The 21,275-nt window shown below is 32.3% G+C and overlaps 1 protein-coding gene across 1 annotated transcript; it reads right to left on the bottom strand.

The window, feature by feature from the left end:
- Positions 1-4,503: 4,503 nt before the first annotated feature.
- LOC138335883 (perlustrin-like) lies at positions 4,504-19,919 on the bottom strand. Its single transcript, XM_069285061.1, has 3 exons — positions 19,525-19,919; positions 15,997-16,092; positions 4,504-5,265 (listed from the first exon to the last, which is right to left on the bottom strand). The coding sequence occupies exons 1-3, from the start codon at positions 19,728-19,730 to the stop codon at positions 5,184-5,186; spliced, it is 384 nt and encodes a 127-aa protein (XP_069141162.1). The 5' UTR covers positions 19,731-19,919; the 3' UTR covers positions 4,504-5,183.
- Between the last annotated feature and the right edge of the window lie 1,356 nt (positions 19,920-21,275).

Genomic DNA, 21,275 nt, shown 5'->3' with positions numbered 1-21,275 from the left:
ATTTCTACTCGATAAAATAATAAATACACTAACATCGTCTGATTCCTACTGGATAACATAATAAATACACTAACATCGTCTGATTTCTACTGGATAACATAATAAATATACTAACATCGTCTGATTCCTACTGGATAACATAATAAATACACTAACATCGTCTGATTCCCACTAGATAACATAATAAATACATTAACATCGTCTGATATCTACTGGATAACATAATAAATACACTAACATCGTCTGATTCCCACTGGATAACATAATAAATACATTTACATCGTCTGATATCTACTGGATAACATAATAAATACATTAACATCGTCTGATTCCTACTGGATAACATAATAAATACACTAACATCGTCTGATTTCTACTCGATAAAATAATAAATACACTAACATCGTCTGATTCCTACTGGATAACATAATAAATACACTAACATCGTCTGATTCCTACTGGATAACATAATAAATACACTAACATCGTCTGATTCCTACTGGATAACATAATAAATACACTAACATTGTCTGATTCCTACTGGATAACATAATAAATACACTAACATCGTCTGATTCCCACTAGATAACATAATAAATACACTAACATTGTCTGATTCCTACTGGATAACATTATAAATACATTAACATCGTCTGATTCCCACTGGATAACATAATAAATACACTAACATCGTCTGATTCCCACTAGATAACATAATAAATACATTAACATCGTCTGATTTCTACTCGATAACATAATAAATACACTAACTAACATCGTCTGATTCCTACTGGATAACATAATAAATACACTAACATCGTCTGATTTCTACTGGATAACATAATAAATACACTAACATCGTCTGATTCCCACTGGATAACATAATAAATACACTAACATCGTCTGATTCCTACTGAATAACATAATAAATATACTAACATCGTCTGATTCCTACTGGATAACATAATAAATACACTAGCATCGTCTGATTCCTACTGAATAACATAATAAATACACTCTTAACATCGTCTGATTCCTACTGGATAACATAATAAATATACTAACATCGTCTGATTCCTACTGGATAACATAATAAATACACTAACATCGTCTGATTCCTACTGGATAACATAATAAATACACTAACATCGTCTGATTCCTACTGGATAACATAATAAATACACTAACATCGTCTGATTCCTACTGGATAACATAATAAATACACTAACATCGTCTGATTCCTACTGGATAACATAATAAATACACTAACATCGTCTGATTCCTACTGGATAACATAAAATACATACATAACATCGTCTGATTCCTACTGGATAACATAATAAATACACTAACATCGTCTGATTCCTACTGGATAACATAATAAATACACTAACATCGTCTGATTCCTACTGGATAACATAATAAATACACTAACATCGTCTGATTCCTACTGGATAACATAATAAATACACTAACATCGTCTGATTCCTACTGGATAACATAATAAATACACTAACATCGTCTGATTCCTACTGGATAACATAATAAATACACTAGCATCGTCTGATTCCTACTGGATAACATAATAAATACACTAACATCGTCTGATTCCTACTGGATAACATAATAAATACACTAACATCGTCTGATTCCTACTGGATAACATAATAAATACACTAGCATCGTCTGATTCCTACTGGATAACATAATAAATACACTAACATCGTCTGATTCCTACTGGATAACATAATAAATACACTAACATCGTCTGATTCCTACTGGATAACATAATAAATACACTAACATCGTCTGATTCCTACTGGATAACATTATAAATACACTAACATCGTCTGATTCCTACTGGATAACATAATAAATACACTAACATCGTCTGATTCCTACTGGATAACATAATAAATACACTAACATCGTCTGATTCCTACTGGATAACATAATAAATACACTAACATCGTCTGATTCCTACTGGATAACATAATAAAAACACTAACATCGTCTGATTCCTACTGGATAACAAAACAAATACACTAACATCGTCTGATTCCTACTGGATAACATAATAAATACACTAACATCGTCTGATTCCTACTGGATAACATAATAAATACACTAACATCGTCTGATTCCTACTGGATAACATAATAAATACACTAACATCGTCTGATTCCTACTGGATAACATAATAAATACACTAACATCGTCTGATTCCTACTGGATAACATAATAAAATACACTAACATCGTCTGATTCCTACTGGATAACATTATAAATACACTAACATCGTCTGATTCCTACTGGATAACAAAACAAATACACTAACATCGTCTGATTCCTACTGGATAACATGATAAATACACTAGCATCGTCTGATTCCTACTGGATAACATAATAAATACACTAACATCGTCTGATTTCTACTGGATAACAAAACAAATACACTAACATCGTCTGATTCCTATTGGATAACATAATAAAATACATTAACATCGTCTGATTCCTACTGGATAACATAATAAAAACACTAACATCGTCTGATTCCTACTGGATAACAAAACAAATACACTAACATCGCCTGATTCCTACTGGATAACATAATAAATACACTAACATCGTCTGATTCCCACTGGATAACATAATAAATACACTAACATCGTCTGATTCCTACTGGATAACATAATAAATACACTAACATCGTCTGATTCCTACTGGATAACATAATAAATACACTAACATCGTCTGATTCCTACTGGATAACATAATAAATACACTAACATCGTCTGATTCCTACTGGATAACATAATAAATACACTAACATCGTCTGATTCCTACTGGATAACATAATAAATACACTAACATCGTCTGATTCCTACTGGATAACATAATAAATACACTAACATCGTCTGATTCCTACTGGATAACATAATAAATACACTAACATCGTCTGATTCCTACTGGATAACATAATAAATACACTAACATCGTCTGATTCCTACTGGATAACATAATAAATACACTAACATCGTCTGATTCCTACTGGATAACATAATAAATACACTAACATCGTCTGATTCCTACTGGATAACATAATAAATACACTAACATCGTCTGATTCCTACTGGATAACATAATAAATACACTAACATCGTCTGATTCCTACTGGATAACATAATAAATACACTAACATCGTCTGATTCCTACTGGATAACATTATAAATACACTAACATCGTCTGATTCCTACTGGATAACATTATAAATACACTAACATCGTCTGATTACTACTGGATAACATAATAAATACACTAACATCCTCTGGTTCCTACTGGATAACATAATAAATACACTAACATTGTCTGGTTCCTTCTGGACGAACAAGATCCTACCATACCGCCAAAATATCATCCCACGTCAAACTTATCCCAGCGACCACAACGGGATCCTACCATACCACCATAATATCATACCGCCTAAAATTATTCCCCGCGACCACAGCAAGATCCTACCATACCGAAAAAAAATCATCCTGCGTCAAACTAATCCCTGCGACCACAACAAGATCCTACCATACCGCCAAAATATCATCCCGCGTCAAACTAATCCCCGCGACCACAACAAGATCCTACCATACCGCCAAAAAATCATCCTGTGTCAAACGAATCGATGATGCAATCTGTTTTTATTTACAATATTATATATGAATGCTCTCTTAACTAAACATTTCCTCTGTGGTATCAATATTATTATCGGTATTATCCAATATATAACTTTCTTTAAAATCAAAATAGATTTTAGGATTGATGACACAAACCATCTCTAACCTGACTCTCGCCGTATCTTTCAGTGTTTCTGTAATGTAAGTGGGTTACAACTGTTGATATTTCAGGAGTTGTATAATTCTACAGAGATATAAAAAACAAGATTTCTCGGGCTCTGTAAATAAACGGCTTCTGTTTTATCCTATCAACTGTTACATGATAAACAGGTGCGCTAATACATATGATAGCAGTTCTGAACAAAAACAGGAATCGGCACAGTCTTCAGCCTGTATTACGTAACTTATTTTGTCATCACATCAACGCGTTTCGTTTGAAACTGCATATGAAAATAAAAATCAATGATATTGCTTATGGGTGATAAAAAGTGTTACAATAGTCGATGTAACATCACAGCACTAAAATCAGACAATTGGGGTTTTTTATTTTATTTTTTATCATTATCTATTTATTATCATTTTTATTGTTATAATGTTGATAATGGGCGTCAGATAATAAGATGAATTTTATCTACTATACCTACATGTATTTCCTGTCTGCATGTTCCAAGCCAGTGCATGGTGTTAATCAAAAGATAACGGCTACACCACTTTTACCACTTTCTCATACATGTACTGAATGTAATATTTCGATATCCGGTATAGCCATTACTCATCATTACTCTTTCCCCACCTCCCTGTCTAGGAATATAGTGACACATAACACAACAATGTATTGGTTATTGGAATGATAACAGTATTTATTACAATAATGAATGTGAGCAGAAGCACATGTTTTACATTACACATCTAGTACGAACAACAATAATAATATTTCATAACGTGTAAAAAAACACCAGCTGTGCTATCATAAACTTTGATTAGAACGTGAAGCAAATTTCCCATAATGCCGTACGTGAGAGTCGTTTCCTGTGTCCCAGACGCCTTCACAACATCAAGTCATAATGCGATAGTTCATACATAGCAGACAGTGTAACAATACTTACAACTACGCAATACTTATAACGTTTCCATTTTGTTCCGTATTAAATTTGTTATTCCTCTAAAATCTCAAATTTCGAATATTTTTCGGTATTTTTGCTAAATATTCACGATAATAGTCTGAAAGTTTCAAGTCACTTTGTTTTCTTCGTCAAGCCCTCGCACTCTAGAAAGACAATAGCAAGCAGTTCGTCGTTCACAGTAAAATTACATGGTATATAACTGATATTCTAGTAGCCTTTACATGCCGTCCGGTCCGTTCAAATCATTTCCTAAGCAAGAAAGTGGCTATGGAAGGCATAATGTGTGCATAAGTGTTGTTTTAAACAGCTAGGATATTTTGATTTATACATTGATTTGACGAAGTATGAAATTGTACACAACGATATGATGCTAGTGTGATGGGCGGTCTAATTACACACGGTTTCTGTAATGCTTGGATCCTATCTGTCTCTCCTCAATGTCCAAATTCTCAACCACCACAGGCTGTACCACTCTGAAACAAAACAAAAGGCCGATAGGGACTGTATCTAACAATTTGTTATTTAAGCATTAATCTTACTTCCTATGGCATCTATAGTCTATATAGATGCCAGAGCTTTGCAGACAATCATCATAATGCGCGCGGCATATATATAGACCATAGATGCCATAGGAAGATAGTTTAATGCTTATATTTACATTATGAACTCATTTTAGGATCTCAGCATTAATATTGTTTAAGCTAGACCATGAAAACCGTTTATCTTAATCCATAAGATTGAACAGCCATTTTGACGGTGAACAGTTGACGTCACCACGTCCACATTAGTGACGTCATAAAGGTCACGTTTTGGGTGTCGGTTATACCGTCATATCCTTCAATTTGCCTTGGTAAGTTTATATAGTAGAAGTTACAAGTAAATTTAAACATAGTCTTATATTGATAAACGGTCACTTAAAAAGTCTATGATGTGGAATGTCATTGCTCATCATATAGGTTCCGCTCTAAAACTGATATACTGATTCCATAGATTTACGTAAACCACTTATGTTTACTGGCCCCGATTTCTCGACACAAAATACACAACTTAAGTCAAACCTTACGTTTTTTCTATGATGTAATATATGTTAATAATTTTATCTTAATTTCATGTTTTACTTAAGTTTGTTTCGAGAAACCGGGGCCAGATGGTAGGACACTAGCATGTTTATAAAAGAAAAGGCCCATAGGGACTTATTAATACAATTTGTTATACGGACTTTTGACTATGAACTGTCACCACTCGTCGGTTCCTCGTATGTTTCATTATATAATCCCATCGGTAAAATCCTTTCATAACAAAGTTACAAAGAACAGGACCTCTGATGACTTTAAAGACCAATTCTTTTAAACATTTAATGTCAAAAATCTAAAGAATCAATTGATGGTTTGTCAGATGGGATAATTATTTTCTATGTAAGTATAAACAAAGACTTGTGTTTGTTCATGACTGCAACCAAATTCTAGCATATCTTATTTTCTATGTAAATATAAACAAAGACTTGTGTTTGTTCATTAATACAACCGAATTCTAGCATATCTTATTTTCTATGTAAATATAAACAAAGACTTATGTTTGTTCATTAATACAACCGAATTCTAGCATATCTTATTTTCTATGTAAATATAAACAAAGACTTATGTTTGTTCATTAATACAACCGAATTCTAGCATATCTTATTTTCTATGTAAATATAAACAAAGACTTATGTTTGTTCATGACTACAACCGAAGTCTAGCATATCTTATTTTCTATGTAAATATAAACAAAGACTTGTGTTTGTTCATTAATACAACCGAATTCTAGCATATCTTATTTTCTATGTAAATATAAACAAAGACTTGTGTTTGTTCATTAATACAACCGAATTCTAGCATATCTTATTTTCTATGTAAATATAAACAAAGACTTGTGTTTGTTCATTAATACAACCAAATTCTAGCATATCTTATTTTCTATGTAAATATAAACAAAGACTTGTGTTTGTTCATGACTACAACCGAATTCTAGCATATCTTATTTTCTATGTAAATATAAACAAAGACTTGTGTTTGTTCATTAATACAACCAAATTCTAGCATATCTTATTTTCTATGTAAATATAAACAAAGACTTGTGTTTGTTCATGACTACAACAAATTCTAGCATATCTTATTTTCTATGTAAATATAAACAAAGACTTATGTTTGTTCATTAATACAACCGAATTCTAGCATATCTTATTTTCTATGTAAATATAAACAAAGACTTGTGTTTGTTCATTAATACAACCAAATTCTAGCATATCTTATTTTCTATGTAAATATAAACAAAGACTTGTGTTTGTTCATGACTGCAACCAAATTCTAGCATATCTTATTTTCTATGTAAATATAAACAAAGACTTGTGTTTGTTCATTAATACAACCAAATTCTAGCATATCTTATTTTCTATGTAAATATAAACAAAGACTTGTGTTTGTTCATTAATACAAACCAAATTCTAGCATATCTTATTTTCTATGTAAATATAAACAAAGACTTGTGTTTGTTCATTAATACAACCAAATTCTAGCATATCTTATTTTCTATGTAAATATAAACAAAGACTTGTGTTTGTTCATGACTACAACAGAATTCTAGCATATCTTATTTTCTATGTAAATATAAACAAAGACTTATGTTTGTTCATTAATACAACCGAATTCTAGCATATCTTATTTTCTATGTAAATATAAACAAAGACTTATGTTTGTTCATTAATACAACCAAATTCTAGCATATCTTATTTTCTATGTAAATATAAACAAAGACTTATGTTTGTTCATTAATACAACCGAATTCTAGCATATCTTATTTTCTATGTAAATATAAACAAAGACTTGTGTTTGTTCATTAATACAACCGAATTCTAGCATATCTTATTTTCTATGTAAATATAAACAAAGACTTGTGTTTGTTCATTAATACAACCGAATTCTAGCATATCTTATTTTCTATGTAAATATAAACAAAGACTTGTGTTTGTTCATTAATAAAACCAAATTCTAGCATATCTTATTTTCTATGTAAATATAAACAAAGACTTGTGTTTGTTCATTAATACAACCAAATTCTAGCATATCTTATTTTCTATGTAAATATAAACAAAGACTTATGTTTGTTCATTAATACAACCGAATTCTAGCATATCTTATTTTCTATGTAAATATAAACAAAGACTTGTGTTTGTTCATGACTGCAACCGAATTCTAGCATATATTATTTTCTATGTAAATATAAACAAAGACTTGTGTTTGTTCATTAATACAACCGAATTCTAGCATATCTTATTTTCTATGTAAATATAAACAAAGACTTATGTTTGTTCATTAATACAACCGAATTCTAGCATATCTTATTTTCTATGTAAATATAAACAAAGACTTGTGTTTGTTCATTAATACAACCGAATTCTAGCATATCTTATTTTCTATGTAAATATAAACAAAGACTTGTGTTTGTTCATTAATACAACCGAATTCTAGCATATCTTATTTTCTATGTAAATATAAACAAAGACTTGTGTTTGTTCATTAATACAACCAAATTCTAGCATATCTTATTTTCTATGTAAATATAAACAAAGACTTGTGTTTGTTCATTAATACAACCAAATTCTAGCATATCTTATTTTCTATGTAAATATAAACAAAGACTTATGTTTGTTCATTAATACAACCGAATTCTAGCATATCTTATTTTCTATGTAAATATAAACAAAGACTTGTGTTTGTTCATGACTGCAACCAAATTCTAGCATATCTTATTTTCTATGTAAATATAAACAAAGACTTGTGTTTGTTCATTAATACAACCGAATTCTAGCATATCTTATTTTCTATGTAAATATAAACAAAGACTTGTGTTTGTTCATTAATACAACCGAATTCTAGCATATCTTATTTTCTATGTAAATATAAACAAAGACTTATGTTTGTTCATGACTACAACAGAATTCTAGCATATCTTATTTTCTGATTGCCATAAACCACTGCGTTGCTTGTAAATGTCAACAACGGAGAGAACAGGCAGATTCTGTTTTTAAAATAGGTAGATACAATCGTGACGCAAAAAAAAGCATCATTCTCTAAAATATTTTGGTGTGTAATTGGGTGGTGACGATGATGAAGGACGACAGAGCGGCTAATTAGGAACTAAGGATTGTTGTGCGGTCCTGTAATAGTTACATCATCTGTCGTGTAACGTAGAAAGCTTTATATTATCAGACATGTACACCAGCATCGCTGTCAAAATAAACTCTTCTTTGCACCATCAGAACAGGGCAACGAGGAATGTATATGACGAGGTTTTTACATGTCTCAGTTTGTCAAAGTTATACGAGAATATGAGCGAGTCGGGAAATGCGAACTACTTTGTCTATTGGGAAGCACTATTTATTCAAGTATCAGGGTTATACCGCAAGGAGAGAAAAGGGAGAAAAGTTCTAGTTTGTCTATAGTTATGCATAACAACTCTAATATTTTCAAGGCTAAATTGGGTAAGTGATTTTGGGGGGAAGTTCTAGTTTGTCTGTGGGAATGCATAAACAACTCTCATACAACAAGGCTAAATTGGGTAAGTGATTTTGGGGGGAGTTCTAGATTGTCTAAGGGAATGCATAAACAACTCTCAAACTTCAAGGCTAAATTGGGTAAGTGTTTTTTTTTTTGGGGGGGGGGAGTTCTAGTTTGTCTGTGGGAATGCATAAACAACTCTCATACTTCAAGGCTAAATTGGGTAAGTGTTTTGGGGGGGTTCTAGTTTGTCTGTGGGAATGCATTAACAACTCTCATACTTCAAGGCTAAATTGGGTAAGTGTTTTGGGGGGAAGTTCTAGTTTGTCTGTGGGAATGCATTAACAACTCTCATACAACAAGGCTAAATTGGATAAGTGTTGTTTTTTTTTGGGGGGGGAGTTCTAGTTTGTCTGTGGGAATGCATTAACAACTCTCATACTTCTAGGCTAAATTGGGTACGTGTTTTGGGGGGAGGGGGAGTTCTAGATTGTCTATGGGAATGCATTAACAACTCTCATACTTCAAGGCTAAATTGGGTAAGTGTTTTTTTTTGGGGGGGGGGGGTTCTAGTTTGTCTGTGGGAATGCATTAACAACTCTCATACTTCAAGGCTAAATTGGGTAAGTGGTTTTTTTTTTTTGGGGGGGGGGGGTTCTAGTTTGTCTGTGGGAATGCATTAACAAATCTCATACTTCAAGGCTAAATTGGGTAAGTGGTTTTTTTTTTTTTTTTTTGGGGGGGGGGGGTTCTAGATTGTCTATGGGAATGCATTAACAACTCTCATACTTCAAGGCTAAATTGGGTAAGTGTTGTTTTTTTTGGGGGGGGAGTTCTAGTTTGTCTGTGGGAATGCATTAACAACTCTCATACAACAAGGCTAAATTGGATAAGTGTTGTTTTTTTTTGGGGGGGGGAGTTCTAGTTTGTCTGTGGGAATGCATAAACAACTCTCATACTTCAAGGCTAAATTGGGTAAGTGTTTTGGGGGGAAGTTCTAGTTTGTCTGTGGGAATGCATTAACAACTCTCATACAACAAGGCTAAATTGGATAAGTGTTTTTTGGGGGGGAGTTCTAGTTTGTCTGTGGGAATGCATTAACAACTCTCATACTTCAAGGCTAAATTGGGTAAGTGTTTTGGGGGGGGGGGGTTCTAGTTTGTCTGTGGGAATGCATTAACAACTCTCATACTTCAAGGCTAAATTGGGTAAGTGTTTTGGGGGGAAGTTCTAGTTTGTCTGTGGGAATGCATTAACAACTCTCATACAACAAGGCTAAATTGGATAAGTGGTTTTTTTTTTTGGGGGGGGGGAGTTCTAGTTTGTCTGTGGGAATGCATTAACAACTCTCATACAACAAGGCTAAATTGGATAAGTGTTGTTTTTTTTGGGGGGGGAGTTCTAGTTTGTCTGTGGGAATGCATTAACAACTCTCATACTTCAAGGCTAAATTGGATAAGTGTTTGGGGGGGAGTTCTAGTTTGTCTGTGGGAATGCATAAACAACTCTCATACTTCAAGGCTAAATTGGATAAGTGTTTGGGGGGAGTTCTAGTTTGTCTGTGGGAATGCATAAACAACTCTCATACTTCAAGGCTAAATTGGGTAAGTGTTTTTGGGGGGAAGTTCTAGTTTGTCTGTGGGAATGCATTAACAACTCTCATACAACAAGGCTAAATTGGATAAGTGTTGTTTTTTTTTTTGGGGGGGGGGGAGTTCTAGTTTGTCTGTGGGAATGCATAAACAACTCTCATACTTCAAGGCTAAATTGGGTAAGTGGTTTTTTTTTTTTGGGGGGGGGGGAGTTCTAGTTTGTCTGTGGGAATGCATTAACAACTCTCATACTTCAAGGCTAAATTGGGTAAGTGTTGGGGGGAAGTTCTAGTTTGTCTGTGGGAATGCATTAACAACTCTCATACTTCAAGGCTAAATTGGGTAAGTGTTTGGGGGGGGGGGGGTTCTAGTTTGTCTGTCGGAATGCATTAACAACTCTCATACTTCAAGGCTAAATTGGGTAAGTGTTTGGGGGGGGGGGTTCTAGTTTGTCTGTGGGAATGCATTAACAACTCTCATACTTCAAGGCTAAATTGGGTAAGTGTTTTTTTTTTTTGGGGGGGGGGGGTTCTAGTTTGTCTGTGGGAATGCATTAACAACTCTCATACAACAAGGCTAAATTGGATAAGTGTTTTGGGGGGGAGTTCTAGATTGTCTATGGGAATGCATAAACAACTCTCATACTTCAAGGCTAAATTGGATAAGTGTTTTGGGGGGGGAGTTCTAGTTTGTCTGTGGGAATGCATAAACAACTCTCATACTTCAAGGCTAAATTGGGTAAGTGTTTTGGGGGGAAGTTCTAGTTTGTCTGTGGGAATGCATTAAAAACTCTCATACAACAAGGCTAAATTGGATAAGTGTTGTTTTTTTTTGGGGGGGGGGAGTTCTAGTTTGTCTGTGGGAATGCATTAACAACTCTCATACTTCAAGGCTAAATTGGGTAAGTGTTTTTTTTTTTTTTGGGGGGGGGGTTCTAGTTTGTCTGTGGGAATGCATTAACAACTCTCATACTTCAAGGCTAAATTGGATAAGTGTTTTGGGGGGAGTTCTAGATTGTCTATGGGAATGCATAAACAACTCTCATACTTCAAGGCTAAATTGGATAAGTGTTTTGGGGGGGAGTTCTAGTTTGTCTGTGGGAATGCATAAACAACTCTCATACTTCAAGGCTAAATTGGGTAAGTGTTTTGGGGGGAAGTTCTAGTTTGTCTGTGGGAATGCATTAACAACTCTCATACAACAAGGCTAAATTGGATAAGTGTTGTTTTTTTTTTTTTTGGGGGGGAGTTCTAGTTTGTCTGTGGGAATGCATTAACAACTCTCATACTTCAAGGCTAAATTGGGTAAGTGTTTTGGGGGGAAGTTCTAGTTTGTCTGTGGGAATGCATTAACAACTCTCATACTTCAAGGCTAAATTGGGTAAGTGTTTTGGGGGGAAGTTCTAGTTTGTCTGTGGGAATGCATAAACAACTCTCAGATTGTCAACGCTAAAGTGGGTAGCTGTCTAAGGATTCTAGATTAAATTGGATAGGTTATTAGGGAGAAAAGGTATAGTTTGTCTGTGAATAAACCAATATTCTCAGATGGTCAAGGTTGAATGAAAAAGGTGTCGAGATATAAAAGTTTTAGTTTGTCTATATAACTCTCAGATTGTCAATGTTAAATTGGATAGGTGTATAGGGAATACATAACAACTCTAATATTTTCAAGGTTAAGTTAGGTAGGTGTCTAGGGAGAAATGTCCCACCCTTGGTCTATGGGAAGACACTCATATCTTTCTTTGTCAGAGCCTTGTGCAATAGATGTGTATGGAGAATGAAACGATTCGCATTACAACAATATTTACATTCTACAGTTTATATTTAGGATTATGAATACCTACATTAAGATACTAGTACATTCTACAGTTTATATTTAGGATTATGAATACCTACATTAAGATACTAGTACATTCTACAGTTTATATTTAGGATTATGAATACCTACATTAAGATACTAGTACATTCTACCTTTTATATTTAGGATTATGAATACGTACATTAAGGTACTAGTACATTCTACCTTTTATATTTAGGATTATGAATACCTACATTAAGATACTAGTACATTCTACCTTTTATATTTAGGATTATGAATACCTACATTAAGATACTAGTACATTCTACCTTTTATATTTAGGATTATGAACATCTAGATTAAGATACTAGTACATTCTACAGTTTATATTTAGGATTATGAATACCTACATTAAGATACTAGTACATTCTACCTTTTATATTTAGGATTATGAATACGTACATTAAGATACTAGTACATTCTACCTTTTATATTTAGGATTATGAATACCTACATTAAGATACTAGTACATTCTACCTTTTATATTTAGGATTATGAATACCTACATTAAGATACTAGTACATTCTACCTTTTATATTTAGGATTATGAATACGTACATTAAGATACTAGTACATTCTACCTTTTATATTTAGGATTAAGAATACCTACAATAAGATACTAGTACATTCTTCAGTTTATATTTAGGATTATGAATACCTATATTAAGATACTAGTACATTCTACCTTTCCTTTTATATATAGGATTATGAATACCTACATTAAGATACTAGTACATTCTACCTTTTATATTTAGGATTATGAATACCTACATTAAGATACTAGTATATTCTACAGTTTATATTTAGGATTATGAATACCTACATTAAGATACTAGTACATTCTACCTTTTATATTTAGGATTAAGAATACCTACAATAAGATACTAGTACATTCTACAGTTTATATTTAGGATTATGAATACCTATATTAAGATACTAGTACATTCTACCTTTTATGTTTAGGATTATGAATACCTACATTAAGATACTAGTATATTCTACTTTTTATATTTAGGATTATGAATACCTATATTAAGATACTAGTACATTCTACCTTTTATATATAGGATTATGAATACCTACAATAAGATACTAGTACATTCTACCTTTTATATTTAGGATTATGAATACCTATATTAAGATACTAGTACATTCTACCTTTTATATATAGGATTATGAATACCTACATTAAGATACTAGTACATTCTACCTTTTATATTTAGGATTATGAATACCTATATTAAGATACTAGTACATTCTACCTTTTATATATAGGATTATGAATACCTACCTTAAGATACTAGTACATTCTACCTTTTATATTTAGGATTATGAATACCTACATTAAGATACTAGTATATTCTACTTTTTATATTTAGGATTATGAATACCTACCTTAGATACTAGTACATTCTACCTTTTATATTTAGGATTATGAATACCTACATTAAGATACTAGTACATTCTACTTTTTATATTTAGGATTATGAATACCTATATTAAGATACTAGTACACTCTACTTTTTATATTTAGGATTATGAATACCTACATTAAGATACTAGTATATTCTACAGTTTATATTTAGGATTATGAACATCAAGATTAAGATACTAGTACATTCTACCTTTTATATTTAGGATTATGAATACCTACCTTAAGATACTAGTACATTCTACTTTTTATATTTAGGATTATGAATACCTACCTTAAGATACTAGTACATTCTACCTTTTATATTTAGGATTATGAATACCTACATTAAGATACTAGTACATTCTACTTTTTATATTTAGGATTATGAATACCTACATTAAGATACTAGTACATTCTACCTTTTATATTTAGGATTATGAATACCTACATTAAGATACTAGTACATTCTACCTTTTATATTTAGGATTAAGAATACCTACAATAAGATACTAGTACATTCTACTTTTTATATTTAGGATTATGAATACCTACATTAAGATACTAGTACATTCTAACTTTTATATTTAGGATTAAGAATACCTATATTAAGATACTAGTACATTCTACAGTTTATATTTAGGATTATAAATACCTACATTAAGATACTAGTACATTCTACCTTTTATATATAGGATTATGAATACCAACATTAAGATACTAGTACATTCTACCTTTTATATTTAGGATTATGAATACCTACATTAAGATACTAGTACATTCTACCTTTTATATTTAGGATTATGAATACCTATATTAAGATACTAGTACATTCTACCTTTTATATTTAGGATTTTGAACATTTAGATTCAAATAATAGTAAATTCTTCCTTTTATATTTAGTATTATGAACATTTAGATTAAGATATTAGTACATTCTACTTTTTATATTTAGGATTATGAATACCTACATTAAGATACTAGTACATTCTACAGTTTATATTTAGGATTATGAATACCTACCTTAAGATACTAGTACATTCTTCCTTTTATATTTAGGATTATGAACATTTAGATTAAGATACTAGTACATTCTACCTTTTATATTTAGGATTATGAATACCTACCTTAAGATACTAGTACATTCTACCTTTTATATTTAGGATTATGAATACCTACATTAAGATACTAGTACATTCTACAGTTTATATTTAGGATTATAAATACCTACATTAAGATACTAGTACATTCTACCTTTTATATTTAGGATTATGAATACCTACATTAAGATACTAGTACATTCTACCTTTTATATTTAGGATTATGAATACGTACATTAAGATACTAGTACATTTTACCTTTTATATTTAAGATTATGAATACCTACATTAAGATACTAGTACATTTTACCTTTTATATTTAAGATTATGAATACCTACATTAAGATACTAGTACATTTTACCTTTTATATTTAGTATTATGAATATGTACATTAAAATACTACATGTGTAGTACATTCTACCTTTTATATTTAGGATTATGAACATCTTGATTACAATACTAGTACATTCTACAGTTTATATTTAGGATTATAAATACCTACATTAAGATACTGGTACATTCTACCTTTTATATTTAGGATTATGAACATTTAGATTAAGATACTAGTACATTCTACGTTTTGTATTTGATATTGTGACCACCTATTCCATTGTACTAGACGTCTGGGGACATCCTAACAGGTGCCCAGAATCTGCTGCCAACACCACAATTGATACACACCACTCAGACACATGATAAAGTGCTTACACGTTTTGGCAGATCCCGTGGTAGGTCCTCATGATCCGGGGGACCCGCTCCAAAGCCTCTCCTCTCTTGTTCATACACATTAGTCCCGAGGCACATCTATGGAGACAAAGAGATCAATCAGTCTAAAGTCAGAAAAAAGTCCAGTGATATCACACAATGTCGCTAATATATCACAGCTTGATACACTGGTGTTATAGCCTCAGAGGCTCTCATTCGTCTGTATCAGATCTAAGGAAATGTCGTTATATATGTTCTGGACTAACACATACATACCATTGCATAATACATAACAATTTCTCCAGTCCTAGGCACCATCCTTTAGTTATTTATTTTGCATAACAAGGAGTTTTATTACTGTCTACTACCAGTTGGCATTTCTTGATACGTGAGATAATGTCAAACTGTAAACTAAACCAAAAGAATATAATGATAAACCAACGTACTACTGAATAGACAGCGTCTAATACAAAGGGAAGAAGACAGGCATTTGTATTTGATCATAATATATCGACGAGAATGATTTAAAATGTATCACAAACAGATCCCAATAATACTAAATGTTATTCTCCTTTACAAAACTGAAATAACTGTCATATCTGAAGCAGAAAATATATTCTAGAATAATCTAGCAATAGGAAGATACATTCAATTACTTAAAAAGCTACATACAGATTTTTTTTTTATGTTTTGATGAAATTTTCACAAATTTTTTAATTTTCAATATTTCAAAGTTAACATGCTTTAATTCTGACATAATTTTACAGTATTTGATTAAAATAAAAGAATCTGATAGAGTTTTACTAAAAAGTATCTTGGAACAACCCTGACTTCAATTTCCCTGATATTTCAATAGTTATCATATAATACTAATGAATGTTACGATGATGCTTATCAGGAATAAAATATTAATATCTACCAAAGTATCATAGAATAAAACCACACACTCGCTAGAGTTGCCCAACATTGAAGTACAGAAGTGTTAGTCATACAGTATTACGTAGAGTTCAGTTTGTACTGATTGACTGGTAGAGAAACTCGGTCATGCCAACCAAATGACTCGCCTGACCACAGATGGGAGAATATCAAGTCTACTAGTCAACGTCGTTAAGAGGCTTGGATGTGAAACATGCATTCCAATCATTGATATGTACACTTACATGCGCATTTGCAGCACGCATCTCGTGCTACGTTTGCATACTTAAGAGGGTATGTATGTCGGGGTAACATTAAGCTGCGTCTCTCAACACACAAATGACATTTGTGCCGATAAAAACATTAAAAGCTTTATATTTGGAAACAAGCAGACTACACCCATAATTAATATCAACTTAAATACTTCAGGCAATATCGGTCTTCACTACAAATGTAATCCGAACATCGGCTGTTTTAAATCACAGATGGTCATGAAATGTTTCATCTGGAATCTGTTTGTCACTAAAACTATTTTCGATCCATAACATATAGGGGAAGAAGTGCACATAACTTAATGAAATTACACTAACATGTACGGGATGTTATCTAAACTATCTGTTTTACTTTAACATATATTTTATTTTTCACAAAAGGATAAAATTATTAGGACACAATGTATGACAACTTCTGAATCCATCGAACAAAAACAGTAGAACATAAAATTTACTAGACATAACAAAGTTACGCTAAAACGCATTGGATGCTATCGTAAACTAACCTATGGTAAAACCTATATTATATAATTTATAAACACATAAGTGTGTTTCTGTAAATGGGGTATCATAGGGAAAATATGAATGGTTGCTATTCCTATCAAATTCACGATGACGATCCATCATTTCTATCCATTGACCCCATCGTTCCTTATATAAATATCATTATCACACATTCTATACAAAAAAAAACAGCGGAAAATAGACAGTAAACTAGATAACGTGCTCCGGAAATTAATGAAATGTTGTAGAATAATAACTGTTTTCCTAGCCACCAACAAAATACTTATGTAAATCTGGATTAACCATCTTAAATTCAGAGCTGTGTTGGTGACATATTATTGTCAGACAATCACACAATAGCAGTGTTAACTGTGAATTAACTATCACATTGCTGGTTATTTAGGTGGGGCAAAATTTTCACAATTTTAAATAAAAATGAGAAAATTTTAACGGTTTTAAATTGTGTGATCTGGCTTCTATGATATTTAACTATTTCTCAATATTTCGCGCATCCAATATTAGCGATCATATCATTGTCCTGAGAAAACACGCATTTCCCATGAAAATAGTCGGCTATCAAAACCTGTTAGTTATAAAAAATGATAGTAAACCAATATTGACTGTAGTATAAAGCTATAATATCTTTTCTATACTATATGACTATCCTATATGATTATAACTACATAAATTCACATTATTGAGTAAAACACTACATAGTTATACGATTATATATGCAGTACTGGAAGGTGACAGGATTAGCTAGGTTTACACACTTGAACGAATATCTAAATTAGTGATAGCTAGTCTGGCCACGAACCAATGACGGTACATGGATAAACATACGGATCTTCAATTACAACTGATATAATAGAGGTGGTAAGAACACGGGATAGTACATTACAGAGAGGATGATAACTTTACACGGTAACACACATAAACACTAACATTTACACGATCACATACATAAATATTAACATTTACTCGATAACACACAAAAATATTAACATTTACACGATAACACACATAAATATATTAACATTTACACGATAACACACAAAAATATTCACATTTACACGATAACACACATAAATATTAACATTTACACGATAACACATAAATATTAACATTTACACGATAACACACATAAATATTAACATTTACACGATAACACACATAAATATTAACATTTACACGATAACACACAAAAATATTAACATTTACACGATAACACACAAAAATATTAACATTTACACGATAACACACATAAATATTAACATTTACACGATTACACACATAAATATTAACATTTACACGATAACACACATAAATATTAACATTTACACGATAACACACAAAAATATTAACATTTACACGATAACACACATAAATATTAACATTTACACGACAACACACATAAATATTAACATTTACACGATAACACACATAAATATTAACATTTACACGATAACACACATAAATATTAACATTTACACGATCACACACATAAATATTAATATTTACACGATAACACACATGAATATTAAATAATATTACATTACGTTGAACAGCAAGGTTTTAAACATTAGTGGATTGGAACTATACATATTGGCCTATATTGGAAGCAAAAACACTATATTGAAAATAAAGTAGCTGAAAAAAGAAAAGAAATACTGTAATATAGCAGAGAATGATTTTCTAAAACCCACACCACAAGGTCAACGGAAAATACAGTCTTACGATCGTCAAAGCTTAAATCCATATAAATATTATTCTATTTATCAATCAGTTAGAAATTAAAACGTAACAACTATTGGTCGTGTAACGATGTTTAATATCCTACCTTGGACTGTAGGCAGAACAGGTTTCTCCGATAAGCCTTGCACATTCACTGCAACAGTTGCAGGGTAGGGTGACCCTCTCACACCCATCCCGTAGTGTCGGACATGGGGGATGCCCAGTACAGGGGGGACACCTTGATGCCCCCGGGGCCTGCTGTATGGTCAACCACAAAGCACAAAAGCTGAGAAATAACGCCGAATCTCGCATTCCTGGTATTACAGATATAACAGAGAACAAGAATTTGACTGTAATTGTCAGTTGATTGATGTATTTTACATTACACCTGTATCCTATCCTCTACTCGTGGTTTTAATTCAGGCGGTCAGATCTCGGAACTAAAGTAGAGACCGGAAAACAAGAGTAGTCTGTATCTCTCTTTGTCTACGAATCACGGATAGGTTTACTTTTTCTTTCTCAAGAGTGTGATTTTTTGTGATCACATGGTCTGCGGAGAGTTTTGCTAGTTTGTACCAGAGAACAGATTGTATGTTCGCTGTCGGTGTAGACGACTTAGTTACGGTTGAGATGGAACACGACACGACTTGAGTCTCACGCGCAGTGTTCAATTTACGCGTGGGCGGTTTGTGGTGAGAGTTGAGCTAGCATGTTATTAGGGGAGCGGATGTGTCGTCATGGTGACAGGCACCAATCACGTGACTATCAGACAGGTAATCATTTATTATCAACTTTAATCAAGACAAAACAAAGCATTTAACAGGCACTAGAATTATTATCTGATTACACATGTTTGAGGAGACCTAAAATAAACTTATCAGTGTTTGCTGTCCACAGCTAATAAATTCTAACCATTACAAAGTTAGGTCATAGTGACACCTAAAACACAAATCTAGGTCAAAGTGACACATATGATTCAAATTTAGGTCACAGTGACACCTATAATTCAAATCTATATCACATGCAGTGACACATTCAATACACATCTAGGTCCCAACGACACCGACGATACAAATCTAGGTCACAATGACACTTACAATACAAATCTAGGTCACAGGGACACCCGACATACAACTATAGCTTACGGCAACACCCGCAATACAAAACTAAGTTAAATCGATGTCAGATAACAATACACTCATGTCCACATAGAAATCAGACGATTACAGCGGAACAAGAATCAAACAGCATCACTATAGGAAACGAGATAGTTCTCCGTGAATCATATATGGATGTCTACTAGTGCATCATACTATATCTGATGGCGGTCCATTGTTAACAAAACTAGACTGAGAGTAAAGACATGTGAAATACTAGTATTTCGAGAGCCGAACAGAACCACCATCAAATCTTGTACAAACAAATTATTTTATGGTGTTCCTATTCGGCTTCAGTAAAAGGTCAAACGGATCTCAATGTGTATACACTGTACTTCTGTAAAGTCAAATTCGGTCATACACACACAATGATAGTACTTATACCTGATATAGACACTTGTAAACATTACCACATGGTTACTAGTATCTTGAACGCAATCACTTTTATTAACTGTTTCTTACGGAATTTGTCTTTTAATATTGTGCTAATGTTTAAAATGACCATTATATCTAAAACTAGGAAATTCTATGTAAATTGCCTTGGATTTTGTTCCAATATTTAACAAGGATCAATAAATGATTAAAATTTGTTATGTTCGATAATTATACCTGCGTGAACGAAGACACAATCAGCAATAGCCGCTATCAGCTATATATTTATCTTGAACAAAACATTTCAATTCGTGTTTTCTAATGGAAT

Source organism: Argopecten irradians, chromosome 12 (assembly GCF_041381155.1).
Source record: "Argopecten irradians isolate NY chromosome 12, Ai_NY, whole genome shotgun sequence".
NCBI lineage: Eukaryota > Metazoa > Mollusca > Bivalvia > Pectinida > Pectinidae > Argopecten > Argopecten irradians.
This window is presented reverse-complemented; position numbering and strand designations above follow the sequence as displayed.

Bases quoted from the DNA above. Each gene is read 5' to 3' on its own strand.
- LOC138335883 (XM_069285061.1), bottom strand. From the start codon at position 19,730: ATGCGAGATTCGGCGTTATTTCTCAGCTTTTGTGCTTTGTGGTTGACC. The intron at 16,093-19,524 runs GTAGGATATTAA...TTGTCTCCATAG, and splicing joins TGTTCTGCCTACAGTCCAAG to ATGTGCCTCGGGACTAATGT. The intron at 5,266-15,996 runs GTAAGCACTTTA...GTTTTGTTTCAG, and splicing joins CACGGGATCTGCCAAAACGT to AGTGGTACAGCCTGTGGTGG.